Source organism: Diadema antillarum, unplaced genomic scaffold (genome assembly GCF_040938485.1).
Source record: "Diadema antillarum isolate AM-2024a unplaced genomic scaffold, OU_Dant_1.0 scf00000093, whole genome shotgun sequence".
In the NCBI taxonomy this organism is placed as follows: Eukaryota; Metazoa; Echinodermata; class Echinoidea; order Diadematoida; family Diadematidae; genus Diadema; species Diadema antillarum.
In genome coordinates this window covers 1,810,410-1,836,360 of record NW_027270982.1, presented here as the reverse complement: position 1 = coordinate 1,836,360, position 25,951 = coordinate 1,810,410, and the positions used below count along the sequence as shown (strand labels likewise).

Sequence of the window (25,951 nt, the reverse complement as noted above, 5' to 3'; positions counted from 1 at the left end):
TCTTCAGTAAGAATCCTCCAGTGTGCAAAACTACTAAGAGGAATGAACTTGAAAAAAAGAATGTTAATCTTAGTATCTGCACAAGTAACAACAGCCCTTGTTGGTAAACAAAACTCAAAGTTCCAATAATTGCATTTATCCAAAACATGTATCACAAACCATGCTTGGCCAACATCATGGTGGAGAGGTACACTCCAGTTGAGATTTTGATCAGTTCTTGTTGCCTTGTTCTGTAGTCTACAAGATCACAGATTTACTAGTACATGTACCTCTTGATATAAATTTGCAGAGACTCCAACCCAAGCAACTCTCAAAATGGAGATTCTTCTGCCTGGACCCTGTAGCAAACCATAGACTGATCATACGAACATACAGTACGCGCAATAGAAAACGCCCGACGAAAGTGCGTCCAAATTTCGTCCCAACGCTTTTTTCGTTGTTGATTTCGTCGGGGACGTTTTCAACGCTTTTTGCGTCCAGACTTCATGGACGGATTTTGGACGAATTCAACGAATTCAACGAAATCCCCGAACGCTTTTCCGAAGCTGTGGACGCATTCAACGCTTTCAGCGCTTTCAACGCTTTCAACCCTTTACACGCGATCACACACACACAGGAAAGTTAGCTCTAATCGCGAATTGCTAGCTCTTCTTTCGTCGAAGTTCTCTAGGTTTCCCGTCCATTTCTCTCATTTTCTCTCTTTTGCTTTCGTATCATTGTATCCCTTTCTTTTCAGAGTACAATCATACTTTAGAGAGTATTTTTTCTCATTTTTATTAAGTGATTACCGTGTTTGCCACAATTTGGGGTGAGTTTTTGTTCGAGTGTTTGTTGAGTTTTTCGATTGAACGATGTGTCGATTATCTTCGTGTGTGCGAGAATATCGTACCCACTCGTTTGTTTCCGTGTAAGTATTTTTACCGTAAAGTGTCTTCATCGTTCGTCTTCACGCATCGGGTTTTCACCCTAGTTTTCCTCATCGTAGTTTTCCACATCCATTTTTTTTTCCGGTGCAAGATACTCTGTGTATTTTCTGCTACGGTAAAATGCCATCGTCGATATTTTTAGTGTATTCATCGTAGTTTTCCACCTCCATTTCATTTTTGTGTGCAAGATGTGTAGCTAGGTCTGCGATGTCTGAATCGTTTACAGATGTGTTTTGTGAGAGTATTAACCACGATGATTTTGAGGATTTTGAGGGTTTCGCGGTGGATGAGATCGACTGGAATGATAGTGATAATGATAATGAATCTACACTATCTAGTGGTGTTGATATAAGAGCTCTTATGATGATGCAATTTATTTCGTGTGACCGACCATCATGACGTTGGCGATGACGAGTACGAAACGAGTAGCCTATACATGTACAATGTAGGCCTGTAATGATCTAAGACGAGAGTGACACTGACGACATGGCCTGGCCCTGGGGGCTGTTTTAGTGTTGCCTGCTGAGTAGGTGTTCCATTCTATCCTTTCAGTTATCTTTCTATCACTTTCTTCTTTTGACCCTGGATGAAAAAAAAAACCCCTATCTTGCCATGTAAAGACAGAACACATACCATCATGAAATATCATGACATTACTAAAGTAATAAAAGAAATAAGTAAGCGATGAAAATTCTTGTTTGTAAAATCATAAATCAAAGGTGATTTCATATGAACCAGCTCTTTGAAACGTATTTAATTTGCCTATTGATACTTGCTTTGCAAGTATACATTTTCTCTCCCATGGACTTTGTGTCCCCCCTTTTTTTATGTGCTTTAATGATTATTCTAATTTGTTTTGTCAATATCATCATTATTGCTGTATTAATATTACCATACTTTGATATGGTTAATTGCATTTGTTGATTGACTCTAACTTTCATTTTGTTGCCTCCTCTTGGTACTTGTACAGATCCTTTCTAGGGCTTGCTGTTTGCTCACCCCCCCCCCCCCTTTGCTGTTGCTATTTCACTCTTTACCTTTCTTTGTCTCTCTGTTGTTCCTTATCTTGTTTGATGTTGCCTCCATATTCATCCTTTTCCTTCAATGGTTGCCCCCTGGCCCTCACGACCATTACTAACCTTCCCCTGCCTTTTGTCTGTCCATCCTCCTGCTCTAATCCCCCTCCCTTTACCTGTTGGGCTCCTTGCCCATGACATCCTACCCTCTCCTTTTGTTTTCTTTGTTCCTTGTCCCTTGCCTGTTCCTGACTGTTCTTGTTGTGTGAAGTCGCTTTACACGTGTGTGGTTGCTTTTTCTGCCTATTTGCCAGTTTGCTTCTGACGAAGATTCTGCTATGATCGAAAACTTAGGTCCCTTTTGACTCTATCCTAAAAACATTCATGTACACTCCCAAAACTTGCTGGGCTAGTAATGAAAACTTCCATTATCTAGCAGGGGAGAGGGAATGCTTTCATTTTCTCAAGAGAGCTTTTGTGTGAGAGAATGCAAAACTTGATTGAGTGTTGCCAAGTTGTTTTCAAACTTCTTCATTTTATTTGATCTTAAGCATAATCACTTTCGTAAGTACATGTACAGTATTACGATTTCTTCTCCCCTGACTGTAATCGGAAAGTTTGTCATAAGGACGATCGCTAATGTGTTTGGATGTGCCGATATGCGAAACACGTGGTTCAAAAGAATGCACCATGTGCTACTTACAGTTGTACTGCCTTAAAGGTTACTGCAAGTTGAATGGATCGAATGCGCCATAGGCTTAGTTACGGTAAACAGTTTACGTTCGATGCGAATAATTATTACGTCTTTCAGGATCGAGGAATAATACACACAAAACATGCAAACAAACAAATCCACGAACGAGTGTTGATAACCAAAATTCATATGAAAAGTAATAGGCAGTTTTGATGAGCGTGAAATTTTATTGTCATGATTTTGCCGTTTAATCGGGTGGTGGCTGCATCACATAGGACATCTCAGTGAATTTGTCTAGGCATATGAGACTTTTCATATGTGGTAATGTGAATGATTTTCACAAATCTTAACAAGACAATTTCATGAATGGTTGATTGATTTTGCCATCCAGGAGCACAAGTAACAGAATGACAAATTTGTTTTATTTCTCATTAAGGAGAAATGTTGGTTATATCCTGGGGAAGATATAATTGTGAGTTGTATTCATGTTTAATGGAAGCATAGTGCGCTCTTCATTCCTACACCTATATCAGCTGACTACTGAATTTGTGTGTTGCAATGAAATGCATGAATATTCATCATCCTCATGAATATGCATGACTCCCAGGGTAGTCATTCAAGTGTGAACATAAATGTTCATACATCACAAAAACTAAGTTCTTTGGTTGTGTGTTCATAAGTTTGTAGAATTATTGTCTTGTAAACAATGATTCATCTGTATATAATAGTTGATTTATATTACAGAGTTTATATGAAAAGTGGAGTTTTAGAGTACAATGCAAAGAAGTTTAATTGTACAAGATGAACTGTTCACTCTGTGGAGTAATATGGAACACTGGGAGAGCTTGAGTAGTAGCCAAGTACTGAGAGGTGGAACCTCCCAGGAGCTCAGGAGAGCTGAATGAAGGACTTGGTTACTCAGCTGGTTGGAAAACCAGAGCGATGAGGAGACAGTTGGGGGTCGTCTATTGTAAGGACAAGGTCTCTTCTCTTGTTTAGAGGTCATCTCTTTTACGAGTGAACAAGGTCTCTTTTAGATGATCATCTCCTTTAGTGGACGTGGTCTCTTCTAGTGATCGTTGTCTTATATTCGTCTTTTAGTGGACGAGAACTTTGGATGTCAACTTTTAAAGGACGCAGTCTTTAAATGAACGTCGTCTTCAGGTCGTCTCTTGTGTAAAGGAACATCTCTTTTAGAGGATCATCTCCTTTAGTGGACGTGGTCTCTTTTAGAGGTCAACGTGTTAAACATAGTGTTCAAGCGGTCCATTGCAGTCTTCGAAACAGACTTTACCACATTGTTTACCAGTTCATATGTTTGACAGTCGTCAACACAGTCTTAGGTCTTTGTGTTACAAGTTTTGATCCAGAGTTTGTTATCAAATTGTAAATAAATTCAGCTATTTCAGTTATATCCTACATTAGAGTGAAAGTGTAGTGGTTTTACCGTCCCACGTGAAAGCCGGACTACGACATTGGTGTCAGGAGTGGGATATACTGAATAGACTGGATTGGTTGATAAGACGCAAGACAACGTTTAAAATGCTTGAACAAAGTGATGAACAGCGACCCTCAACTGTGTTGGAAATCTTCGTCGGTGTTGACGATAGACGATAAGGAATCGTCGGGATAGTCGTCGAGGAAGAGACTTTGTGAACATTATACAATTGTGACTAGTAGATAATTAAGTCATTAATTGTGTATTTGATACTCTGTGTATACAATTGTGTATTATTATTTCTCTCCACGTAAATCAGCAGCATGCCTCGTGATACTGATACTGGAGGAGTAGGAGCTGGAGATGCTAACAGCTCTGGTATTTCTGAAATGATAGCTGCTCTCACTGGAGCTTTTCAGAGTCTTTCTGCCACTAGAGTAGTTCCTGCAATCAAACTGTCCAAGTTCAAAGGTATTTCAGTGAAACCTGGAGACACAACGATCACTGAATGGCTTGACGAGTTCGAAGAATACTGCTCATTCTATAAGTTGCAAGGCAGAGAGAGGGTACAGGCATTGGTATCTCATTTGGCTGGATCAGCAAAAGATGAAATTCTCTGTCTGGAGCAAAATGAGAGAGAAAATTATGAATGTCTGAAATCCGCTTTGAAGTCTAGATTCGCTCTTCGTGAAACGGTGCAGTCTCTTACAAGTCAGTTGCACAGTCGTATTCAACAGGAAGGGGAATCACTCGCAGCATATAGTAGTGCACTGATCAAGATATACGATCGAATGGAATCGGTTGCATCCACTGATGAGCAGGCAGCTTTGTGTCAACTGCGAGACAGTACACTACGAGAAAGATTCATCCAAGGTGTACAAGACAAACAAGTAAAGAGGGAGATCAGACGCACAGCACTAGATACGGCCGGAAAATCATTTCTTGTCATGAGAAAGGAGGTGCTAGAACTGTTCCAGGACGACAGCATTCTACCATCTAGAGTTATGATCAGGGAATGTGAGGTAGAAGCGGCGAGGATCACATCACCTGATAACGTGTGCATACAACACCTACAAGACGAAATCTCGGGACTAAAGGAGACACTACAAGAAGTGGTGAAAGTGGTTGCCGAGATGAAGCGGAACTCAGGTGTTCAGCAGCGTCAGAAGAAACAGGAGAAATGGTGCTCCAACTGTGGACAGAAAGGGCATGTCAAGAGTGACTGTCAATCACCCACAGTTTGTTTTGGATGCAGAGAAACTGGGCATATCCGTCGTGACTGTCCAAAGGAAGTTAAAGATGAGAACAAGAGGAAAACAGAAGCAGAGGTGAAGGCGGTACATGACACAGGAACAGGTGATGTCATTTCTGATCTGATTGTTGAAAGTCCAACGATGGAAGCAACAATTGCTGGTGTATCTACTGGGTGCATACTAGACACTGGAGCAGAGACCAGTCTAATTCCAGTCAGCTACTATGAGGAAAAGTTGAAGTCCTCCTTAGGTCCACTCGATGGTACAGGCAGTGGAGTGAAAGTGACTGGAGTAACTGGAAATATCATTCCCATAGTGGGCTATGTGAGAGCTCCAGTGGTCATTGACGAAAAGGTTGAACAAGTAGGATTCTTGGTAGTAAGTGATCAGGTCTGTTCCAAACAGAGACGTGAATTTCCTGTAATTTTGGGATGTAATGCCCTAAAAGCCCTTATGGAGGACAGAGGGGTGCAGGACATGCCAGGTTGGAATCTGGTTGAAAAGACCCTCGAGGCAGGAAAGAAATGTCACTTTCTTCAGGAGGAAGTCAAACGCCATGGACATGTCGTCACATCACAGGGAATATCTGTGGATCCAGAGAAAGTTGAGAAGATAGTCAAATGGCCTGTCCCGACAACCGTGGAGGAATTGCGGTCATTCCTCGGTTTAGCGTCTGACTATCGCTGCTTTGTTCCAGGATTTGCTACAATGGCAGCACCTTTGCATGAGATAGTAGGTGGGGCACAGAAGTCTACGTCAAAGAAGGTCAAAAGGCACAACACAAAGGGAACAAGGATATTCAGATGGACAGATGAGGCAGAAATCTCCTTCGATGGACTGAAGAGAGCATTGTCATCTGCACCAGTGTTGAGTTATCCTCAGTTCGGTAAGGACTTTGTGGTTGAAGTTGATGCTTCTTTGAAGGGTCTTGGTGCTTGCTTGGCACAGTACGATGAAGATGGACTTCTACACCCAATTGCGTATGCGAGCAGAGGACTGCGGAAAGCCGAACGCAACTATCCAGACTACTCTACTTTCAAGCTAGAATTGCTTGGACTTAAGTGGGCCATAGCGGATAAATTCAAGGAGTACTTGATGGATGGTCATGTAGTTGTACTGACTGATCACAGTCCACTTGCCAACTTACAGACAGCCAATCTGGGGGCTACCGAGCAACGTTGGATGGCCCAACTTGCACCATTTGACTTGGACATCAGATACCGGTCTGGACAGACTAACCATTGTGCAGATGCACTGAGTCGACATCCTGCTAATGAGGTGGATGATACGTCGGGTATCAGCATACAAGCAGCGATGTTGGGAAGTGCAGTACCAGTGGAGGTAGCAGCACATACAAATGAAGGGCATGAGGATCATAAGAGTGACTTTGTTCCTGGCATTTTTCCTTCACTTAGTTTGGATGAGTTAGCCAAACTGCAGGAGAAAGATGATGTCCTTCACGTTGTGAAGCAATGTGTTGAAACTCATTGGCAACCTGGAGATGAGTTGCCTAAGGAGTCGCCAGAAGTGAAAAGCTGGTTGAGAGAATGGAGCAAACTTGTACTCGTCGATGGAGTACTATATCGGCAGATACAGGCAAGTAATGGTGACACACTGACTCAACTGTTGGTTCCAAACGACATGCGAAGCATCATTTTGGAGGCAGTTCACGATAAATGGGGCCACCAAGGAGTTAGTAAGACAAACCTTGCACTACTCAGAACAAGATGTTTTTGGCCTGGGATGCGCAAAGATGTTCGTCAATACATCCGTGAGTGCTTCACCTGCACAATGTCAATACATCGTTAAGTGAAAGTAGTGATGACGAACAAGACAATGAGTGTCCTTTTGTGGTCTATCCTTTGTCAGAATGGCAAGACATTAGAACTTCGGATGAAGTAACTATGAAATCTCTCAGGAGATCTAACAGAGCAACTAAAGGAAAGCATAGTAATCCTACAAGATTACCAAAGTCAGCTCTGAAATAAGCCTGTCAGTTATGTGTGTTGTTATACAATTGATAATTCATTTGATATTGTACGTAGCTATACTGACATTCGCGGACGAATGTTATTTGTCAGGATGGATTGTGGTAATGTGAATGATTTTCACAAATCTTAACAAGACAATTTCATGAATGGTTGATTGATTTTGCCATCCAGGAGCACAAGTAACAGAATGACAAATTTGTTTTATTTCTCATTAAGGAGAAATGTTGGTTATATCCTGGGGAAGATATAATTGTGAGTTGTATTCATGTTTAATGGAAGCATAGTGCGCTCTTCATTCCTACACCTATATCAGCTGACTACTGAATTTGTGTGTTGCAATGAAATGCATGAATATTCATCATCCTCATGAATATGCATGACTCCCAGGGTAGTCATTCAAGTGTGAACATAAATGTTCATACATCACAAAAACTAAGTTCTTTGGTTGTGTGTTCATAAGTTTGTAGAATTATTGTCTTGTAAACAATGATTCATCTGTATATAATAGTTGATTTATATTACAGAGTTTATATGAAACAGTGGAGTTTTAGAGTACAATGCAAAGAAGTTTAATTGTACAAGATGAACTGTTCACTCTGTGGAGTAATATGGAACACTGGGAGAGCTTGAGTAGTAGCCAAGTACTGAGAGGTGGAACCTCCCAGGAGCTCAGGAGAGCTGAATGAAGGACTTGGTTACTCAGCTGGTTGGAAAACCAGAGCGATGAGGAGACAGTTGGGGGTCGTCTATTGTAAGGACAAGGTCTCTTCTCTTGTTTAGAGGTCATCTCTTTTACGAGTGAACAAGGTCTCTTTTAGATGATCATCTCCTTTAGTGGACGTGGTCTCTTCTAGTGATCGTTGTCTTATATTCGTCTTTTAGTGGACGAGAACTTTGGATGTCAACTTTTAAAGGACGCAGTCTTTAAATGAACGTCGTCTTCAGGTCGTCTCTTGTGTAAAGGAACATCTCTTTTAGAGGATCATCTCCTTTAGTGGACGTGGTCTCTTTTAGAGGTCAACGTGTTAAACATAGTGTTCAAGCGGTCCATTGCAGTCTTCGAAACAGACTTTACCACATTGTTTACCAGTTCATATGTTTGACAGTCGTCAACACAGTCTTAGGTCTTTGTGTTACAAGTTTTGATCCAGAGTTTGTTATCAAATTGTAAATAAATTCAGCTATTTCAGTTATATCCTACATTAGAGTGAAAGTGTAGTGGTTTTACCGTCCCACGTGAAAGCCGGACTACGACACATATAAATCTGTGATTGCATTTTTGAGTGATTAATCAATTCCTTTTTACAGTTCGGGAACCAGAACATCAGAACATCTTTGCAATGATTCCTTTAACTCAACTCACCCGCGAGTTCTTCGATCGATATACTACACCAAATGCGCGCATTCTTTCGTCTGGCACCTGGGGTCTGGCACGCACCTGGTTTTGTGGAAATTTCCACAAAGGGAGAGGGTGGGGTTTTTCCAATCCCAAGAGACCGCATTATACACAAGAAGACAATCTCGTCGCTTCTATCATTTTCCGTCACTCGTGTTTTCCCCTTATTCTTTGCTAATAATGAACATTTCGATTGAACTTAACGATGGTTGTTCACACGTGGTTCCTTTTGTTGTGAGGTGTAGGTATTTTCTTTTTTTATCATTCTTGGGAGGGGAAAGAAGAGTAAAAGAGGGAAAACTTATTTAAATAAACGAAGGGCACGTACGCTCAGCATCCACAGCAAGCCGTCTTTTACATCAGCATCGTTGATTATCATCACTTGCACTATCATCAGGCATCACTCGGATAATTTTGTCCTTTTTTTTTATAAACATTTAGAAACACGATCACCATCACTCGAGATAAACACGTAGCAGTGGCAGATCCAGAGGGGGCGCATGAGGCGCACGCCCCCTTTATTTATCGTGGAAAAAAAAAAAATAGAAGTGAAACCCGGAAGTGGCACCAGAAATATTAGTTGCGCCCCTCCCCCCTCCTGTACAGAATTCCTGGATCCGCCCATGCCTGTACGAAAATAAATGTCAACAGACAAAGTATCAACAACCTCCCTGACAACCACATAAACATTACCACAGAGCACACCGAAGCGGCTGGCATCAAACACCCTTCGAAATACTGCAGCAAAGCGCGAAATCGCCGTTACGAAAATGCATGTATATATACACAGTGCGAGGCAATTGAAAGATTACCTTTAAATATTTCAGAATATGAAAGGAACAAATAAAGTGATATGAAACGAAAGAAATCGTACACCAAACGAAAGGTATAACGACCTCCAATAGGCCCTTAGCCGCAGCATATCAATAAACATGACGTATAAGCACCACGGAATATGCGTGTTTCGGATTCCTCCCTTCTATATTTCTTTCCTGAACTATTCCCAATGCCCGAATAAAATAATGACTAGTTTGTTACACTGATTTCTTCTTCTGAGGTAAGGAAGTTCGTTCGTCCGAAAACAAAAGGATTGACACTCCGAAGGTTTGCTAATCGGGCAATGCCCCCCCCCCAAAAAAAAACAAAACAAAACAAAAAAAAAAACAGCCCACAAAATGCTCGTTAATCAAAACATTGGTTAATAATGTTAAAGACGATAATAATAATAATAATAAAAATGATAATAATAATAATAATAATAATAATAATAATGATAATAATGATAATAATAATATAACAATAGACAGAAATAAAACAATATATGGCCCCCTGTAGCAATTACCCGCAGCATGATTACATTTTCGAATCAACAAACATGGATAGGCACAAGGAATATGCGTGTTTCGGATTCGAAATAACGCCGTAACCATCGGAATAGCGCACCCGTTTTCTTTTTTTTCGGAATAATGAACACCACGGAAATGAATAAATGATTTCAAACTAAGAATCCATCGTAATTCTTGCCTTAAAGATTTTCCTCCCTTCTATATTTTATTCCTGAACTATTCCCAATGCCCGAATAAAATAATGACTAGTTTGTTACTCTGAAACATGGTGTTGTGAGTTAAGGAAGTTCGTTTATCCGAAAACGAAAGGATTGACACTCCGAAGGTTTGCTATACCCATCGAACAATGGGGGAAACAAAATAATAGTAATACATTTTATTTTCACACTAGGTACGAACATCTACAAGGTGTAAGGAATTTGCGTGTTACGGAACATTTTATCACTTTCGCATCAGCGAACTTTTCGTGCATTGGGTACTACAAAAATGCCTCCCCCCCCCCCAAAAAAAAAAAAATGTATATATAATTACACCAACGCTTGAGCATAACAACAAACAAGCAATCAAACAAACGAATAAACAACTTAAGATTTAATCTCATAGCTGCTTTGAATATTTCACGTTCCGTCTGCATGACTGTATATATACTTCTTTTCAGAATTATCTCTCGCTTCCCGCTTCACAACTAGGAAATAAACGATGTCAAACTACAGGTATATAAGAATATAAAACTTATTGTCTTACTCTGAATATAAAATTCATTATTTCAAAAGTTCGTTTATCCTTGAATACAACAGGCTCGATACTACAGTACTCCGAAGGTTTGCTAATCCGACAATAACGCACCTATCCAATCACAAACATTCGTGCATTTTCGAATTATGAATCATAATTTGACTATCACATTTACGAACATCTATTTTTCGTGTAGGGAAGTCACGTGTATCTGAATGTTTCATTTTCGTCCTAATGAACCTTATGGGTGCATGGGTACAACGAACATGAACCTCAACCCCCCCCCCAAAAAAAAAAAAATAAAATAAAAAAAGAAAGAAAGAAAGAGCCAAGTCAAACTAAGAATCAGTCTGAATTAGTCGCTTTGAAAATTCCACGTACCGTCTGAATTATCTCTCTGTCCAATAAAGAAATAAACGATATCAAACTAAGAATTAAACTTATTGTCTTGTTTTGAATATTACTTTTTTTTTTTGCTTTTCTGGGGCCCGTTGCATAAAACTTACCATTGAATTTCAATAGTAACTACCGTCAGCATCAATGATTATAAAATTTACCGCTGATTTAAGACTTACCGCATAGAAAGGAGCGGTAAGTCCAGCGGTAAGGGTTTTATGCAACAGGGCCCTGATTCAATAAAAAAACGGGCAATGTAACGCGCAATTGCTGAAGAAAGAAAATGTATTTAATGACCAAATAACGGCGAACAAATCCTTCTAATTTCTTTTTTCCTCTTTTTGGGGGTTAATTTTCTTTCTATACTCAAATGGATTTTACGTACACGCAATTTTAGTGAAACCATTTTCTTTTTGGTCGGCATTCTACGATAAGGTTCCTGTGGGTTCCTGTGGGTTCACCCTCGCCAAAATTGCGTGATTTCTCTTAAATACTATGAACCCGAATGATCTCTGATTGGTAATTTAGTCTATTTCATGATCAACAGTTGTTTATTTTCTGCTTGTAAAAAAACAAAAAACAACACGTGAACAATTAGTAGGCCTTATACTGGGTCTTGTCATGTATCGTACATTTCTGTTTCGTTCAGCCGAGCGAGCCATGCCATGGCAATTGCGACGCACATACGGCGCACTCGCCTTTCCCACACGTGCACATAACCTGGTTACATGCAGCCCGCATACCAACATGTGATGTATCAGGTGACTTACAAATGCAGTGAATAATCTGCTAACGGTGCCGTACTTTACCAGAGACTCCAACTCTCCCGTTTTCGACGGGAGATCTCCGGCCGAAAACCCATTTTTGCAAAATCTCCCGTTCTCCCGTTTGAAATTTAATTTCTCCCGCCCTGGCTCTTTGTCTCCCGTTGGAAGGGATTTCTTACTTATTTCTATCGTATGTTGAAAAAATAAGCCTTAGATAGCACCAGAGAGCATCTAGAACCCTAGGAACTTCGCGCCTCGCACACATCAAGTTGGAGTCTCCCGTTTGCTAGGGGTTTCAGGCGGGAGAATCTCCAGATCAGAAGGTGCTTTGGGTTGGAGTCTCTGCTTTACAGCTAGGGTAAGGGAAACTAAAACTTTTACAAATTGCTTCAATGAAAACGGCATCGATGTATGTATACATGTTACCATTCTTAATAGTATTATGTGAATCAGGTGAATTCCACGCCTGTCTACTGTTCTCATTCCCGACCGCTGTGCTACTACTAGTACTTGTTGAGTCTAATCTTGCAGTGATTCTTGCCGGCTAGCGGCTGTGGATGTGGCCACTACACACACACGTGTGTACTGTATTCCATGTGCGCCTTGGATCACGGACGCTTTTAACGAAATTTGGACGAAACTGCCGAGCTCCGAACACGCATTTTCCGAACGAGCAACGCATTTGCCGAACGAAATTGAGCGGGCGGACGTGCGTGAAATGCGTCCACAAAGCGTCAGAATCGTTGCTACTGGATCGATAACGAAATTTCGTCCAAATTTCGTCCAAATTTCGTTGCTACTCGATCGATAACGAACTTTCGTTGGAAAACGAAATTGACGGAGGCGTTTCTTATTGCGCGTACTGTATGTATAACAATATTATGGCACATAGAGCAGGGTACATCACGAGCGTGAAACATAGTGTTCCTTGTGGTCTAAGACAAGGGTTAGCTCCAAGGGTTATAGATGCTCTCTGGTGCCATCTTCTACAGCCTTTAATAGTTTTTAAACATATTTAAGACTTACTTGGTCAGGAGAAAGCTCAATGTGACCCTGCATCACAAAACAAACAAAAGTCGCCAGACATGGATTTTTAGTTAAGGACAGATTCTGAAAGAGCAGATTCTAAACTTTAAAATGATGTATATCTCAATTCAAATGGACTATCCTAACCTATCTAAATATTGGAAAGAAAGTGCACACTCTGGAAAAGTGTGAACCGAGAAAAGAGGCTCTGAAGTACATGGTCTACTGTATCTGTCTATCCAAGCGCTTAATCTTTACCAAACCGTGCAAGCTGTGAGATGAATGGGACAAAAGACAAGTGTAAACCACTGGAGCAACAACAATGAAGGGATTATCAGATTAAATTGAAATTGAGCATGCTCTATTAACACATTCTGTCCATGATTAATGCCAACTTTAGAAGCAGTCTTCGTCCCTTCAAAAGTTATCAGACATGAAAGTGAAGAGTGTGCAAAGGGTTATCAAGAAATAAAAAGGGGCCTCTAAGACATAAACTGATCTCACTACTCTACAAAAAAGGGTTGTGGAAAAACCTACTGAAAATGCACTTTCCCACTCATTTTATGATTACAGACTTTTAAGAATAATGTAGGAGGATAACTCTTTAAGAAAATATGAAAAACTAAATATTGACTTGGTTGACCCGTTTCACCTTTTTTGAGTCCTCACATGAAATCAAAGGATGTGACTTTTTTGTTTGTTTTGTGATGCACAGTCAACAAATTGCAAGAGGGAGAAAGTACATCACACAGCAGAGACACACAGCTAGAGCAGGAGATCTTCAAACTCAAGTAGGGGGCTATATTGTGAAAGTGGTCTGAAAGTGGGAGAATTCCCGCCAAAAGCACGAGTCAAGTTGGAGTCTCGAATTTGAGGAGGCAAAGCTTGCATTCATGCAGACTGGGAGCTGTGTGACAGGTCACACACTCAGTGACACAAATTGTGGTATGGAATGTCACTTTGCGATATTGTATGCAGTTGATATTCAGGAAACTCATTTCAGTGTCTGGACAGTCCATTTTAACTCTAAAAGGGATTAGAAATGCAATCCTGAAAGTGATTACCAGCAAGAAATTTTGCAGTGGGAAATCAGACTTTTTGTGCCAATGTGACATCATTCAACCCTTTTCAGTGTTTAGATTGAAAGGTTGTATGACATCTGCTCCTGCGACAGTTGCTCTCATGAAATATCTGCACGCTATAATAGCCAAACATAAATTCTACCCACAAATATAACCCTAACCCTAATCCTAATCCTCATATCAAACTAAACCTAAAACCCTATCACAACCCTAACCCTAACCCTAAGTCCTTGGAGAAAATAAGACCGGAGCAATTGTCGCAGGAGCAAATGCCGTGTCACCATATTGAAAATATCAGAAGGGCTAACATAATGACATTCCCTGCCAATAAGACCAGCATCAGGTTTGTGACTTCAAGACATGTCAAGAGGGCATTTCCTTAATAACGCAAACACATGTGTGACTGGTGACTCACATTATGCAAAAAAAGAAAAAGAAAAAAAAAGTCCAAGCGAAAAGTTTGAGATTTATCTGTTACCCTGTCAGATAAGGTTTGACCTAAAACTGTAAGAGGTACAATGTCTATTCTTAATGTCCACAAACTTTTATAGCAGCAGTTCTTAGAACCACATGGGAATAAACTCAGAAAGAGTCTGAATATTTTACAGAGACCTTTTTTTGTGTGTGTGGCTGGGGGTTAAGCAATAGATGAAGGGTGGGGGAGGTAACATATAGAATGTCCTGACAAGATGGAGGGGTTTGGATTTGAAATATAAGTTAAAGTTGTAATTCTCGAAACAATAGGCTGTATGCATGGAAAGTAGCAATTGCTTGTAAGCAATTGATTCAAGCACAAGCACAAGCTTGTCAAGCAAAAGATTAAAGGACAAGTTCACCTTCATAAACATAAGGATTGAGAAAATGCAACAATATTAGTAGAACACATCAGTGAAAGTTTGAGGAAAATTGGACAATCGATGCAAAAGTTATGAATTTTTTTAAATTTTTGTGTTGGAACTGCTGGATGAGGAGACTACTACAGCTTGTGAGTCATATGCGTACAACAGTATAAAGAAAATGTAAAAGAAAATTCAACATATTTTCACTTTTTTTGCATAATAAAAGAGCACTTGACTTGCCTCTTTCTAAAGGCAGGGGGAATAATATTACCCATAACATTTGTCGGTAACGAGTCAGGGGAATGTGTACTTTTTTCAAAAGATGGAATTTTGTGTCAAAATTCTCTTTATATTTTCCTTATATTGTTGTACGCATGTGACATTTAAGTTATTCATACACTGCAGTAGTCTTCTCATCCAGCGGGTACTGCACAAAAACTTCAAAAATTCATAACTTTTGAACGGATTGTCTGATTTTCCTCAAACTTTCAATGATGTGTTCTACTAATATTGCTACATTCTCTCAATCCTTATGTTTATGAAGGTGAACTTGTCCTTTAAGCTCAAGCTATAGCTTAAATCCATATACATGCATAACCTTTTGCTTGACATTTCCACACACACAAAAAAACCCCAAAAACAAAGAGATCCCAATAAAGAAGGGTCTCGCCTTTTATTAGGACCACTTTGTTTTATTTTGTTTCTTGATGGCTCAGCCATTTCAAACCAATTTTCATTAAATAAACTTGAATAATTTGAATTCCTCTTAGAATTTTATACTCTTTGATATTTCATACAGGTGTGTGACAAAGCTGATACTGGCTTTGTCGCTGACAAAACATGAGTATAGTCATGTTGCCCAGGTATGCAGTCCTTTTGGCTTGAAGTAGGTTCTCTTTTATAAACCTTTATGCTATTTGTCTTACTGCTGGGAGGAGAGAATAATTTGCTGCGCTCAGGTTCTTTTCCCCTCTATATCCCTTTATAAGAATAAAATATAACTTAGAAGTTGCTGACGATTAATTTCGGCACATTTTTACTGTAACTTTGTTTTGGCAATTCACTCTGGGAATTGTCCCAAACCATACAAAAGAAGTGGAATTGTGAAACACCACAGACTAGGCAGACAACAAAGCTTGTGTGAAGCTGAGGACATCTCAACATAGCTGTCCAACAAAAGAACTCTCACAATAAACCCTGCAGGAAAGTGATCAACTGTAAACATGAACTGTGTTCTGCTGTTTCATTCCTATGCTAATGTGGCTTAAAGACATAATTTACCATTTGCAGATGAAACAAAAACCCAGTATTAGTGCTTCAAAATAGTTCTAAAATGTGAGTTAGGGATAGAAACAACCAATGTAAAATTTTGTACCAGTATAATTGATGTTTAAGTATTGTTAAATATATACAAAATGTGAACAATAGTTACAATAAAAATGCTTCCAGACTAAACCTTCTACAGTTGTGGTTTGATGAGAAAAATAGTGATATCTCCTTATATTTTAGGCTGTACTGCAGAAATTTTATATGGTAGGATGTTTTGTGATACAACTGACCTACACATATACATCAAAAGTGATATCTTGAACACTTTTTAAGTCACTGCTCCCAAAGGTAAACAGGACCTTTCATGGTGGTAAGTGTTTGAGTAACTCTGTCAGTGACTAAGCCAGTGTCAGCAACAAAGCCAGTGTCAGCTTGTCTCAAGGTGGTTTCTAATCTAAAAAAAAATGTTACAATCTGAATCACCATCTCCACCAAAACTATACCCCCTCTTAAGCAAAAAAAAAGTAATAATAATTGTTTAGTTCTACCAGTACACTTTTGTTTCTGTATCTATAGCTGTCCTCCATTGAATCCCAAACATTTCCACCTTCTTCTTCTCCCCTTCACCTATTCCACCCTCCTTATTCCCTTTTACCCTTCCAACTTAACCCTTTTCTAAGACATTTTGCAACTTTATTAACATCTCTCCACTGAAGAGCTTGCAGCATGGAATTAGGTAAAGAATGAACATATTATGACAAGTTGCATTATGGGACTACAAAAGTTTGAGAGTTTCTTCCTGCACCATCCACAAAAACTAGGCAGGGCGAATTATCGCAAGAATTTAAAAAAGAAATCCTGGCAGACTGATATTCACATTGCTGTGCATATCATGACAATTATCATTTGTGTGTATGTATGTTCACAGTTGCAAAAATCAATTTTCAAAAACCATTAGTTATCAGGTGTGTGAATGCGGCTAGTTTCTTACTCCATTACGCCGTCACACTATACTGTGACTCTCTCTGAATGAATCGTGTCATCGTAATTTTATCCTGTGTGTCGCTTCATTGGTCATTGTCTCCTGGTTCAAAAGACACATGTAAAGGTTATTTCAAGCACCAGTCTCCATATCACCCGTGACAGCAAATTTTTGCCAGAACCGTTTCACGTCCACTGGCAGCACAGTACTACTGACAACATACTTCATTCAATTCAATCACCATAAGAAAATTGAACATGGCCAGCCAACTAGCACAAACATTTGCATGTACATTGTACATGGTCCCAAAATATCATCTTTGTAAGTTACTTTTTCTATACAAACCAATCAAAGAGTTGATAATACATGTATCTATCATCTCATCTAATGAATTTGCTGACATTATATCTTTTACACCACATTACTAACAAGTTGTTAATAGAACTTTTATGAAAGCCCCGATAACTTTTTCAATGGGGAATTTAACATTCACGATACAAAATGCAGTTTTGTGTGCAAAGAAATTTTTTGAAGAGTTGATAGCCAGTCATGTCATTGCCCACTTTGTTAATTCCATTGTGAGCAATTTGACACTTTGTGAACACGAACAAAATTTTCAAGTTCCATGTTATTGTTTTAACCAACTTTACATCAACTTTCACTGTCCTACTTGTTAGATTTTATTCTCTTGACAGAAGTTAAGTTGTACTTGGACTGCGGTTCCTCTTTAAATTGGCACTAAAATAATGATGGGAAATTGATGTAACATACCTCTTGGATGCCGCTGTTGTACGAGTGCTGTTCCATCACCTGCAGGACCTGTGCGTGGGCATGGTACTGTTCCAACGTGACTGCCGCTGCCTCTGCGGGAATTTCAGTCGACAAAGAGGCGAAATCCATTGAGAGTGAATCGTGCATATACATTTTATATCGGAAAGAGTGGTTAAGCGGTCAAATGAGCGGGCATTAAAGAAGCGACCTCATGGTAGAGATGCCCAACATCCTGTTTCCATGCGGGAACGATCGAAGCACAGCCAGAACACGAATCACAATGACCAGTTTCCACATTTGAGCACTTTTACTGTCATGGTATGCATGGTAATATTGTGAGACATATCGGTCAGTCATATGATGGAAAAACAACAATCACAGATTGTAGAAATACAGGTACAGGTATACAACAGAGTGACTATTGCAGTCATACTTCAATGGGCTAGCCAAGCATGACATATTCTGTCCGCGCATGACAAACTTCTTGAGTTCTCTCTGATGTCACTGTGCCGGCATCAAATCCTCAAGTTGGTTCCAGCTTGCCTGCAATACTGCCAGTCAGTAAAATGTCATCTGCATGATTTCTGCTGTTCTGGCTTCTATCTTTCCCTCTTCTTTTTTTTTTTTGTACCAGTGGTCGCAGGCTTACTGGATCAGCAGCTACTGGTGGTTAACAGCTTCTCTCCCCATCCGCAGACAAGTTTTCCACATACAATCTGAGCAGAGGAAACAGGAAGGATATTGTTGTTCCCTTCCAACATCCCCCCCCCCCAAAAAAAAAAAAAACTTTTCCTGGAGAGATAAACTTTGACTGTTTATACACGGCATTCCAGAAATCAAGGAGGAGCATGCAAAGAGACATAAACTCCACTGCGTCTCATTCTCCACCAAGTCAGTGGTTCCGACCGACCACGGAAGAGTCGTCTGCAGGTGTGATATTGCAACGTTTATTCCCCATTAATCAAAATGTGGCCTAGCCAGCAGCTGGAGTTATTCCCATGTTCTGAGCAGGCTTCCTATCTGATCATGGACCTATTACAACGAAGGTCCAAGATCTGGTCGAATCTGCTCTCTGGAATAGCATGCGCAGCCCTGAGTTGGGTAGGAATTAAGAATCCACATGGTCAACATACTTCTCCATGCTTCCTTCTTCCCCCTCTCCTTCTCCCCCCTTTTCCTCTCTCTTGTCAAGATCACTGATGCCCATGAGTGCCGAAATATTTCATTGATGCCTGCCACATAGCAGCGTCAGAATACTTCCCACACAGAAACTGAACGGCTCAATTGATCTCCTAGAGGAAATTCAATGCTTGGTACACTGCATCTGCAACATAGTGAAAAGGAGGATTAGTTTCTCTGAAGGGCGTAGGTTAAGCCTTAAAGGTTCCAGTAACGACAGTGTCATACATTGTAAGAAGTGCTATGCATATAACCCATCAACAATAAACAACACCCCATGGCTCATGTTTAACGTCCTTTACTCGGCTCTCCTCAAAATGACGACCTTCTTTTTTTCAATGTTTTTCAACCCTCACTGCTCACATAACCTTCATTCTTTCTGAAAACAGAAAATTACATTTAAGTCACTTGTACACCTCTTGCTATATAGGTTCACATAATCAATGTGATCAGCTCAGTCTTTCTTTTTTGTCGCTACCATCTGTATTATGGATGTAGATTACCAAAGCAGTAAGATATGGAGCGAGAGCACAATGCTGCATTCCTTTGTGCTTCTTTTTTCTTTCTTGACAGGAAAAACTATAATTACTATATCATTCCCTAGCACTAGTGACAATTTAAGGCATGAGAGGATGTGCATAACCTTCTTCTTCTCCTTTTTTTTTTTTTTTTTTTTTGGGGGGGGGGGGGTGGTAAATAATTGGCAATTTAAAAGGTACTCTTTTGGAACTAAATGGAAGGCAACAGGGCCTGACACATGACGTGCAAGGTCTATTAATAACAGCAGCCAGGTTTGTTAATGGCAGCTTGCATGTGTGCTACAAATTGTATATCGATAGCTTAAAAGGCTCCTGATGCATTTCATTCAAGATAGCTTAATCTATGCATTATTTACCATCCTCTTCCTGCAAATATTTGCACTACATACATTACCTTTTAAAGTTCTATTTCTATTTTTCAATCACAAACCCTTGTTCAGTGTACAAATACACTCAGATACACTGTACATGAAAGCGTCACGGTTGTGTGTGTATTTTGAATAAATTAGGGGATTTAAATAATAATGATAATAATAAACCATTTTTAAAGAGCGCAAATTACACTCAAGTCTCTAAGTGCTTTTAGAAATGAGAAAAGACAGATACATGTGTAAGAACACACAAAAACAAAAGAAGAAAATTACATATCAACCTAAAACACATTACAGAACAATGACAGTTACTTTACAAACAAATAAGACTTCAATAAAGATTTGAACTAAACTCACAAAAGAAGTCAACAATCACATTTTTGAAAAGCTTTTCTAAAATTTGTTTGGAGTTGTGGAACAGTTAGGACACTGCAAAAAGCCTTGTAAATGTGGAATCAAGTGAAACTTGACTGAATAATAGTTTCTGACCATGAATGGGCCAAGCATGAAAATGACAGAAAGTTTGGAAGCTTGGGCGAATTATGATTCAAGTTTGTTCATAATCTTTAATATAGAAACTGACTTAAATCAATTATGAAACATGCTTTCAAACATAGTGACAAGCAGGTTTAATTGAGATGTGAATCACCTCCAAGTCACTACATACCTCGGCTCACCAATTTCTCTTCCTGACAAAAAAAGTTGGTAACGAGATGGGGTTATAACTGAGTTACTTTTGCAGCATCTCATCAAGTTATAGCATTCCAGTCCTATAAGCATTCCCACACGTGTATAAATCAAACTGAAAGCACATAAATAATGGTGGCATGGGAATAAACAGTTCCGACATATTAACTCCAAACATCACTCACGAAGAAGAGTTCAGAGTTCAAATGTCATCTGTCTGCAGTGATGTATGGCCTTTGGGCCAGAATTCCAATGAGTGGGAAGTGGATAGAGTGGGGTGAATACAGGAGCAGAGAGGACTGATCTGACATTAATCATTCCTCACGGCTGTGGGGGGGGGGGGGGGGGGTGGATTCAAACAGGTATCTTGAAAACTGAAAGACAAGATGTACAGTCAGAGAAATGGGAGACAACTGCAGAGACAAACATTGCAGATGTTTGGCTAAATTATGATATTACGGAACTTCCGCTACACAACACGAAAACCGAGAGAACACAGAAGCAATCAGCTGTGATGGTTCCCACACTGGACTTCCATCCCCATTTCTTTAATAAAAGTTCATTTTTCTGTATGGATGGAGCTGTAGTAACAAGATCGCTGATTGGCTGGCTGCTCCATCATGCCCAACATCAGGACCTATTTCGGCTGAGAACTATACTCATTTTCACCCGGACAGGATGTTTTTTTTTTTTTTCATTTGAGCACACCCAGAAACAAATTTTGCACATGGCATGCTCAAGTAGTGGCCGCGCCGTGCTTGCGAAAGCTCCCTATTGGCATCTGGACAACAGGAAACAGTATTGCCAAGGAAAAACTTCTGAACTGCAATCAAATCTGTACCTGATGAATTTACCATGGCATTTTTCAGAAATCAGAAAAAAGTCTTATTGATCTCCTCCCCTAACATACTTCATACAAAAAATGACAGCAACTTTATACTTCTAGACAAAAGGAAATAGCTATGCCACAAGGGGAACTTGAATTGCCATCAAGGCTGTAGTAATGAATTTGCCACGGCATGCAAGCATTAAAATAAAGGACTGCGGGAGAAAAATGACAGCTATTCTTAAGCAGTCTATTTAAGCTGTCCATCTAGAGACCCTACTTGTTAAGCAATTTAAACCTTCCCACTGGTAAATGTTTCAAGTTTATTTCAAGAACTTTTCAACACTATGTCACCTGCACTTTCCATCTATATTGTATACATGGTACATGATTGTATTTTTGAAAATTTAGTGAGCACACTGATACAATTTCCAAAATGAAGAAGTTAAATAGTTAAAATAGTTAAAATACTGTCATCCATACCACAATTGCTCTGTCCAAGAAAGGATATCACTAATTATTCTAATGAAGAGGGATCGTATTAATTTCATATTCTGTCATTGTGCATCTAATTGCTTGCAAATATAACCACATGAAAAATTGCCTTACCAGTACAATTCACAACGGCCCCATTTCATAAAAAGTTGATATGATAGCAACTTTTGCTGGAATGGCAATTGTCATAGTAATGACAAGAATCCAGCTTCCTTCTTGAAATATACACCACAGTATGGTATACAACAATACATGTACAATAGTGTATCTGGGCTAACCCTTTAAGGGCCAAAGACTTTGGATAGTGTGCACAATGCTATGTTATTGTTTGCTTTTTCTGCAATAATCAGCACTCAGAGTACACAAAGGGTTAAACAGAAGAGAGTTCCAATAAATTGCTTCTGAAGGAAACTCGTTATTACTCAAACGACGTGATAATGCCAAGATGAGCTAATTAACTCATTACCAACAGGATCTGGTAGGTTCTATGAGAAGAGTTTGGTGATTTAAGATTCTTGTGGGAATGCGTTAAATGTTTACCAATGATACTGCAATTGTAGAAAATACTGAGGAAGTGCACTTGCTGGAAGGGATATATCACACCATATCGGTGATAATTTGCATACCTTCTAGGAGAATTGTCCCCCCCTCAAAAAACAACAAAAACAAGCAACAACAACAACAACAACAACAACAAATGATCCATGTCTTTCTCTACATATGTATTAGTTGTTGTTGTTGCTGCTGCAGCTGCTGCTACTGCTGCTGCTGTTGTTATTGCTGTTGTTGTCAGATAACTACAGGCAGGTCACTCGAACTGTTCCAACCTTGGGGACAAGGTGATCACTCTGAGTCCGCACTGTAGTTTTACACAACTGAACACTAGAGGGGGTATGTGCAATATGCAAGATTAAATGTCGCATTACCACAGCCAAGGAGGTGTCTCAGTTGCCACTTTCATGGAATTAGACAGTCTTCACACCTCTCTCATCTTCATGAGATGTTTATAGCCAGCTACATGATCAAAAATGGGTAAAACTCATGCATAGAATATCAGGCAGGTCTTGATTACAAGGGAGGAAAACACATTTATTTTCTAATGATATCTCTTTCATTTCATTTCAATTAATTTCATTTCATGCACTTTGCTATTTATTCATTCATTTTGTAGTCTACATTACATTTATTCATTTATTTAGTAAGTCATTCATTCATTTGTAGATACTAAGAAAATGTAGGTTTTGTGACTGATAAGTTTTAAAAGCATCTATACTAAAAAAAGAGTAATTTTTGTTTTAAAAAACAAACATAAGATGTTCATAAATATGCTATATGAGGGTTTGGGATATTTTATATAGTCTGAAGAAGAAGCATTTTCTGTTATTACAGGCAGCAACTTGTCATCATCTACACAGGGTGTATGATATTGCAAGGGTAAATACCATGGTTGATATTGGTTCATACGTTCAACCAAAAATGAAATGAGGTTCATCATTCTGAAACGCACAAAATCAACATACCATAATGTTCATTAATCCAAACATTGTGGTGTTATTCTGAGGGTTGGTTAGTCTGAAAATGAAATACAGTTTGTTCTTCCAAATGTCTGTTAATCCAAAAAATGAAATAAGGTTTATCATTCTGAATGTTCCATAGTCAGAAAATGAAATATGGTTCATTAATCAAGAAAAAAAAAATGCATACTAATGAACCAGAGTACTATGAGTAGTAAACCTTGCCAATAATGAACCTTCTGAATAACGAACTGTGATATAACCTACACAATGTGTGACAAAATGAACTCTTGTTAATGATATGTACGATTTGTCTCTGGAATAGAAGAAAAAAAAAAGTTGAACAAATATATGCTTATCAAAAGAAAGATCACAATCAACAGCCCTATACAATGACAATGAAAGTTTTTTTTTTTTTTTTTTTTTTTTTTTTTTCGTAACAGAATTCAGTGTATGTACCAAAATGAACAACAGTACTTTAAGGCCTGTATCTAATGGCCTGGCATTGTTACAAACGTATCATAACACGTGCCCTTGTGGCATATTGTTGTAAAGTAATGCATCAATAACCCGCAATGTCACATGGGACGTTGTGTGTTGGGAGATACACTGAACAAAGTTTGCCATTTATAACTCTGCAAATAGAAGAGATAATTGTGCTGTGGGTGCATATTCCCCTGCACTTTAGCCCTTCAGAACAGGACTTACATCACTATCATTGCTGAAGTCACGCAACTTTGAGTAGAGGTACAGTACACTGTATCTGCTGAATCATAGTGTTCTGTGCAAAAAATATTCAGAAATATCACTACGAAAATCAAACATGTTGATTTTTTTTTTAATGTCACATCCATGGACATTATATTCATTTACTACATTTAAGACTGAAGCTGGAAATCAAAATGAAGTACTATGATGAATGAGTAGAATGTTTTTTTCTACCACTAAGCAAAACTGCACGAGTATATTTTTGTCTTTGCCCCAGATTTTCAAACAGAGTTTCAACATTAGATCTGTCCCAATGATCTACACACACAAAAAAAGTGTCTGGATATCTTGTTGGCTGATCACTTGGAATATAAAAAAAAAGAAGAAAAAAAAAAGTAAAATTAATCTATTCCTGCAATAAAAACAACTTGATACAAGAATTAATTAATTTGAATGCTTGTAAATATTGTAGTACCCCATGTTACATGTATATCAGGGATAAGACCCAGCACTGGCTGTCAGACAAAAGTTTGGTAATCTAGTATTGTAGATATGACCCCTGTCCGCTAATCAGGAGATTGTTGGTTCAATTCCAACCAAAGTATATCGTATGCCCATTATCTTTTATTGTGGCTGCTTTAAAAACAATGAAAAATCAATGCTTACCTATTTTATGTCAATGAAAGGCAATTGAAATCAGTTGCATTTAGACGAAAACTTACCACTTTTAGCCAGAATGGCAAGCTCCACACACACTTCCTTGAGTCTCTCAGGGTCGAACTGCTCCTTGAGAAGAAGTAGAGTGTCCAGAGTGCGGCGGCGAATCCGCTCATCATCCGGGGTAGGGGGCGGAGATTGCGAGTCCGCCCTGATGATGCGGATGGGAAGTGCCATCTCGCCCTGGGGTAGAGGTACGGGGTCGATTGATTTGAGAACTGATATGGTCACTTGGTTACTTTAAACTTTGCTCGCTTGAGGTTGGATCACTAATGCCAGGACTGCCACATCCCTGCCGGAATTCTCCATGGTGTCCACGGCTTGATGAATCTATCAAATTGTGATAAAAATGAGGTTACTGTAAAAACCATAAACATTCATGGCAAAAAACCCTTGCAAATTGGAGCTCACGATCTTTTTCCACAGCATGAAACTTTCGCAAATTGCCACTGGCATTCAGTACACTCTGTTGACAAACACTTACGGATGCATTTTACTTTCGTGAATCTTGGCTCCATGTGAAATTTGTCAAAGTGTCATACACACACACACACACACACAAAATTTGGTTTTAAAGAATTCATTCAATATCATCTCATATTCCTGTTCTCTGCAAAGCATGAATAACAAGGCATTAAATCTCACTCAGTACTCAAAGTCTATTGATTTTTAAAATCCGTTGAAAACATACAATACATGTTCTGTACATAACCTCATGTGAATACATGTTCTCTAGCTGCTCAATAACAGCAATATACCACTGTACAACATTCTTTTCTTCTAATTTCACGTAGTTACACAAACATCAAAATGTGTCTATTGAGCAATGAAGGATAAACAAAGTGTGTACGACTTAGGATTAAAAGTTTTCATTCGGGATTTTTTTTTATATATCCTTGCACAAACAATTCTCATAATGCAACAAACATTAACCTTTGTACATCTACTATAAATGAACTCACATTTACTTTCTCTTGGGGATAGATAT

General features: G+C 39.0%; 2 protein-coding genes across 2 annotated transcripts in view; one reads left to right on the top strand and one right to left on the bottom strand.

Annotated features, from left to right (window-relative positions):
* LOC139718362 (origin recognition complex subunit 5-like) overlaps positions 1–25,951 on the top strand; it is a 299,115-nt gene that overhangs the window by 173,523 nt on the left and 99,641 nt on the right. The window lies entirely within an intron of this gene.
* Positions 1–25,951, bottom strand: part of LOC139718367 (leucine-rich repeat serine/threonine-protein kinase 2-like) — a 159,747-nt gene that overhangs the window by 126,989 nt on the left and 6,807 nt on the right. Inside the window, exons 2-3 of the mRNA XM_071629838.1 lie at positions 24,969–25,293; positions 17,928–18,019 (exon numbers count right to left, since the gene is read on the bottom strand). Of these exons, the coding sequence (XP_071485939.1) occupies positions 17,928–18,019; positions 24,969–25,140 (264 nt within the window). The 5' untranslated portion in view covers positions 25,141–25,293. The remainder of the gene's footprint in view (positions 1–17,927; positions 18,020–24,968; positions 25,294–25,951) is intronic.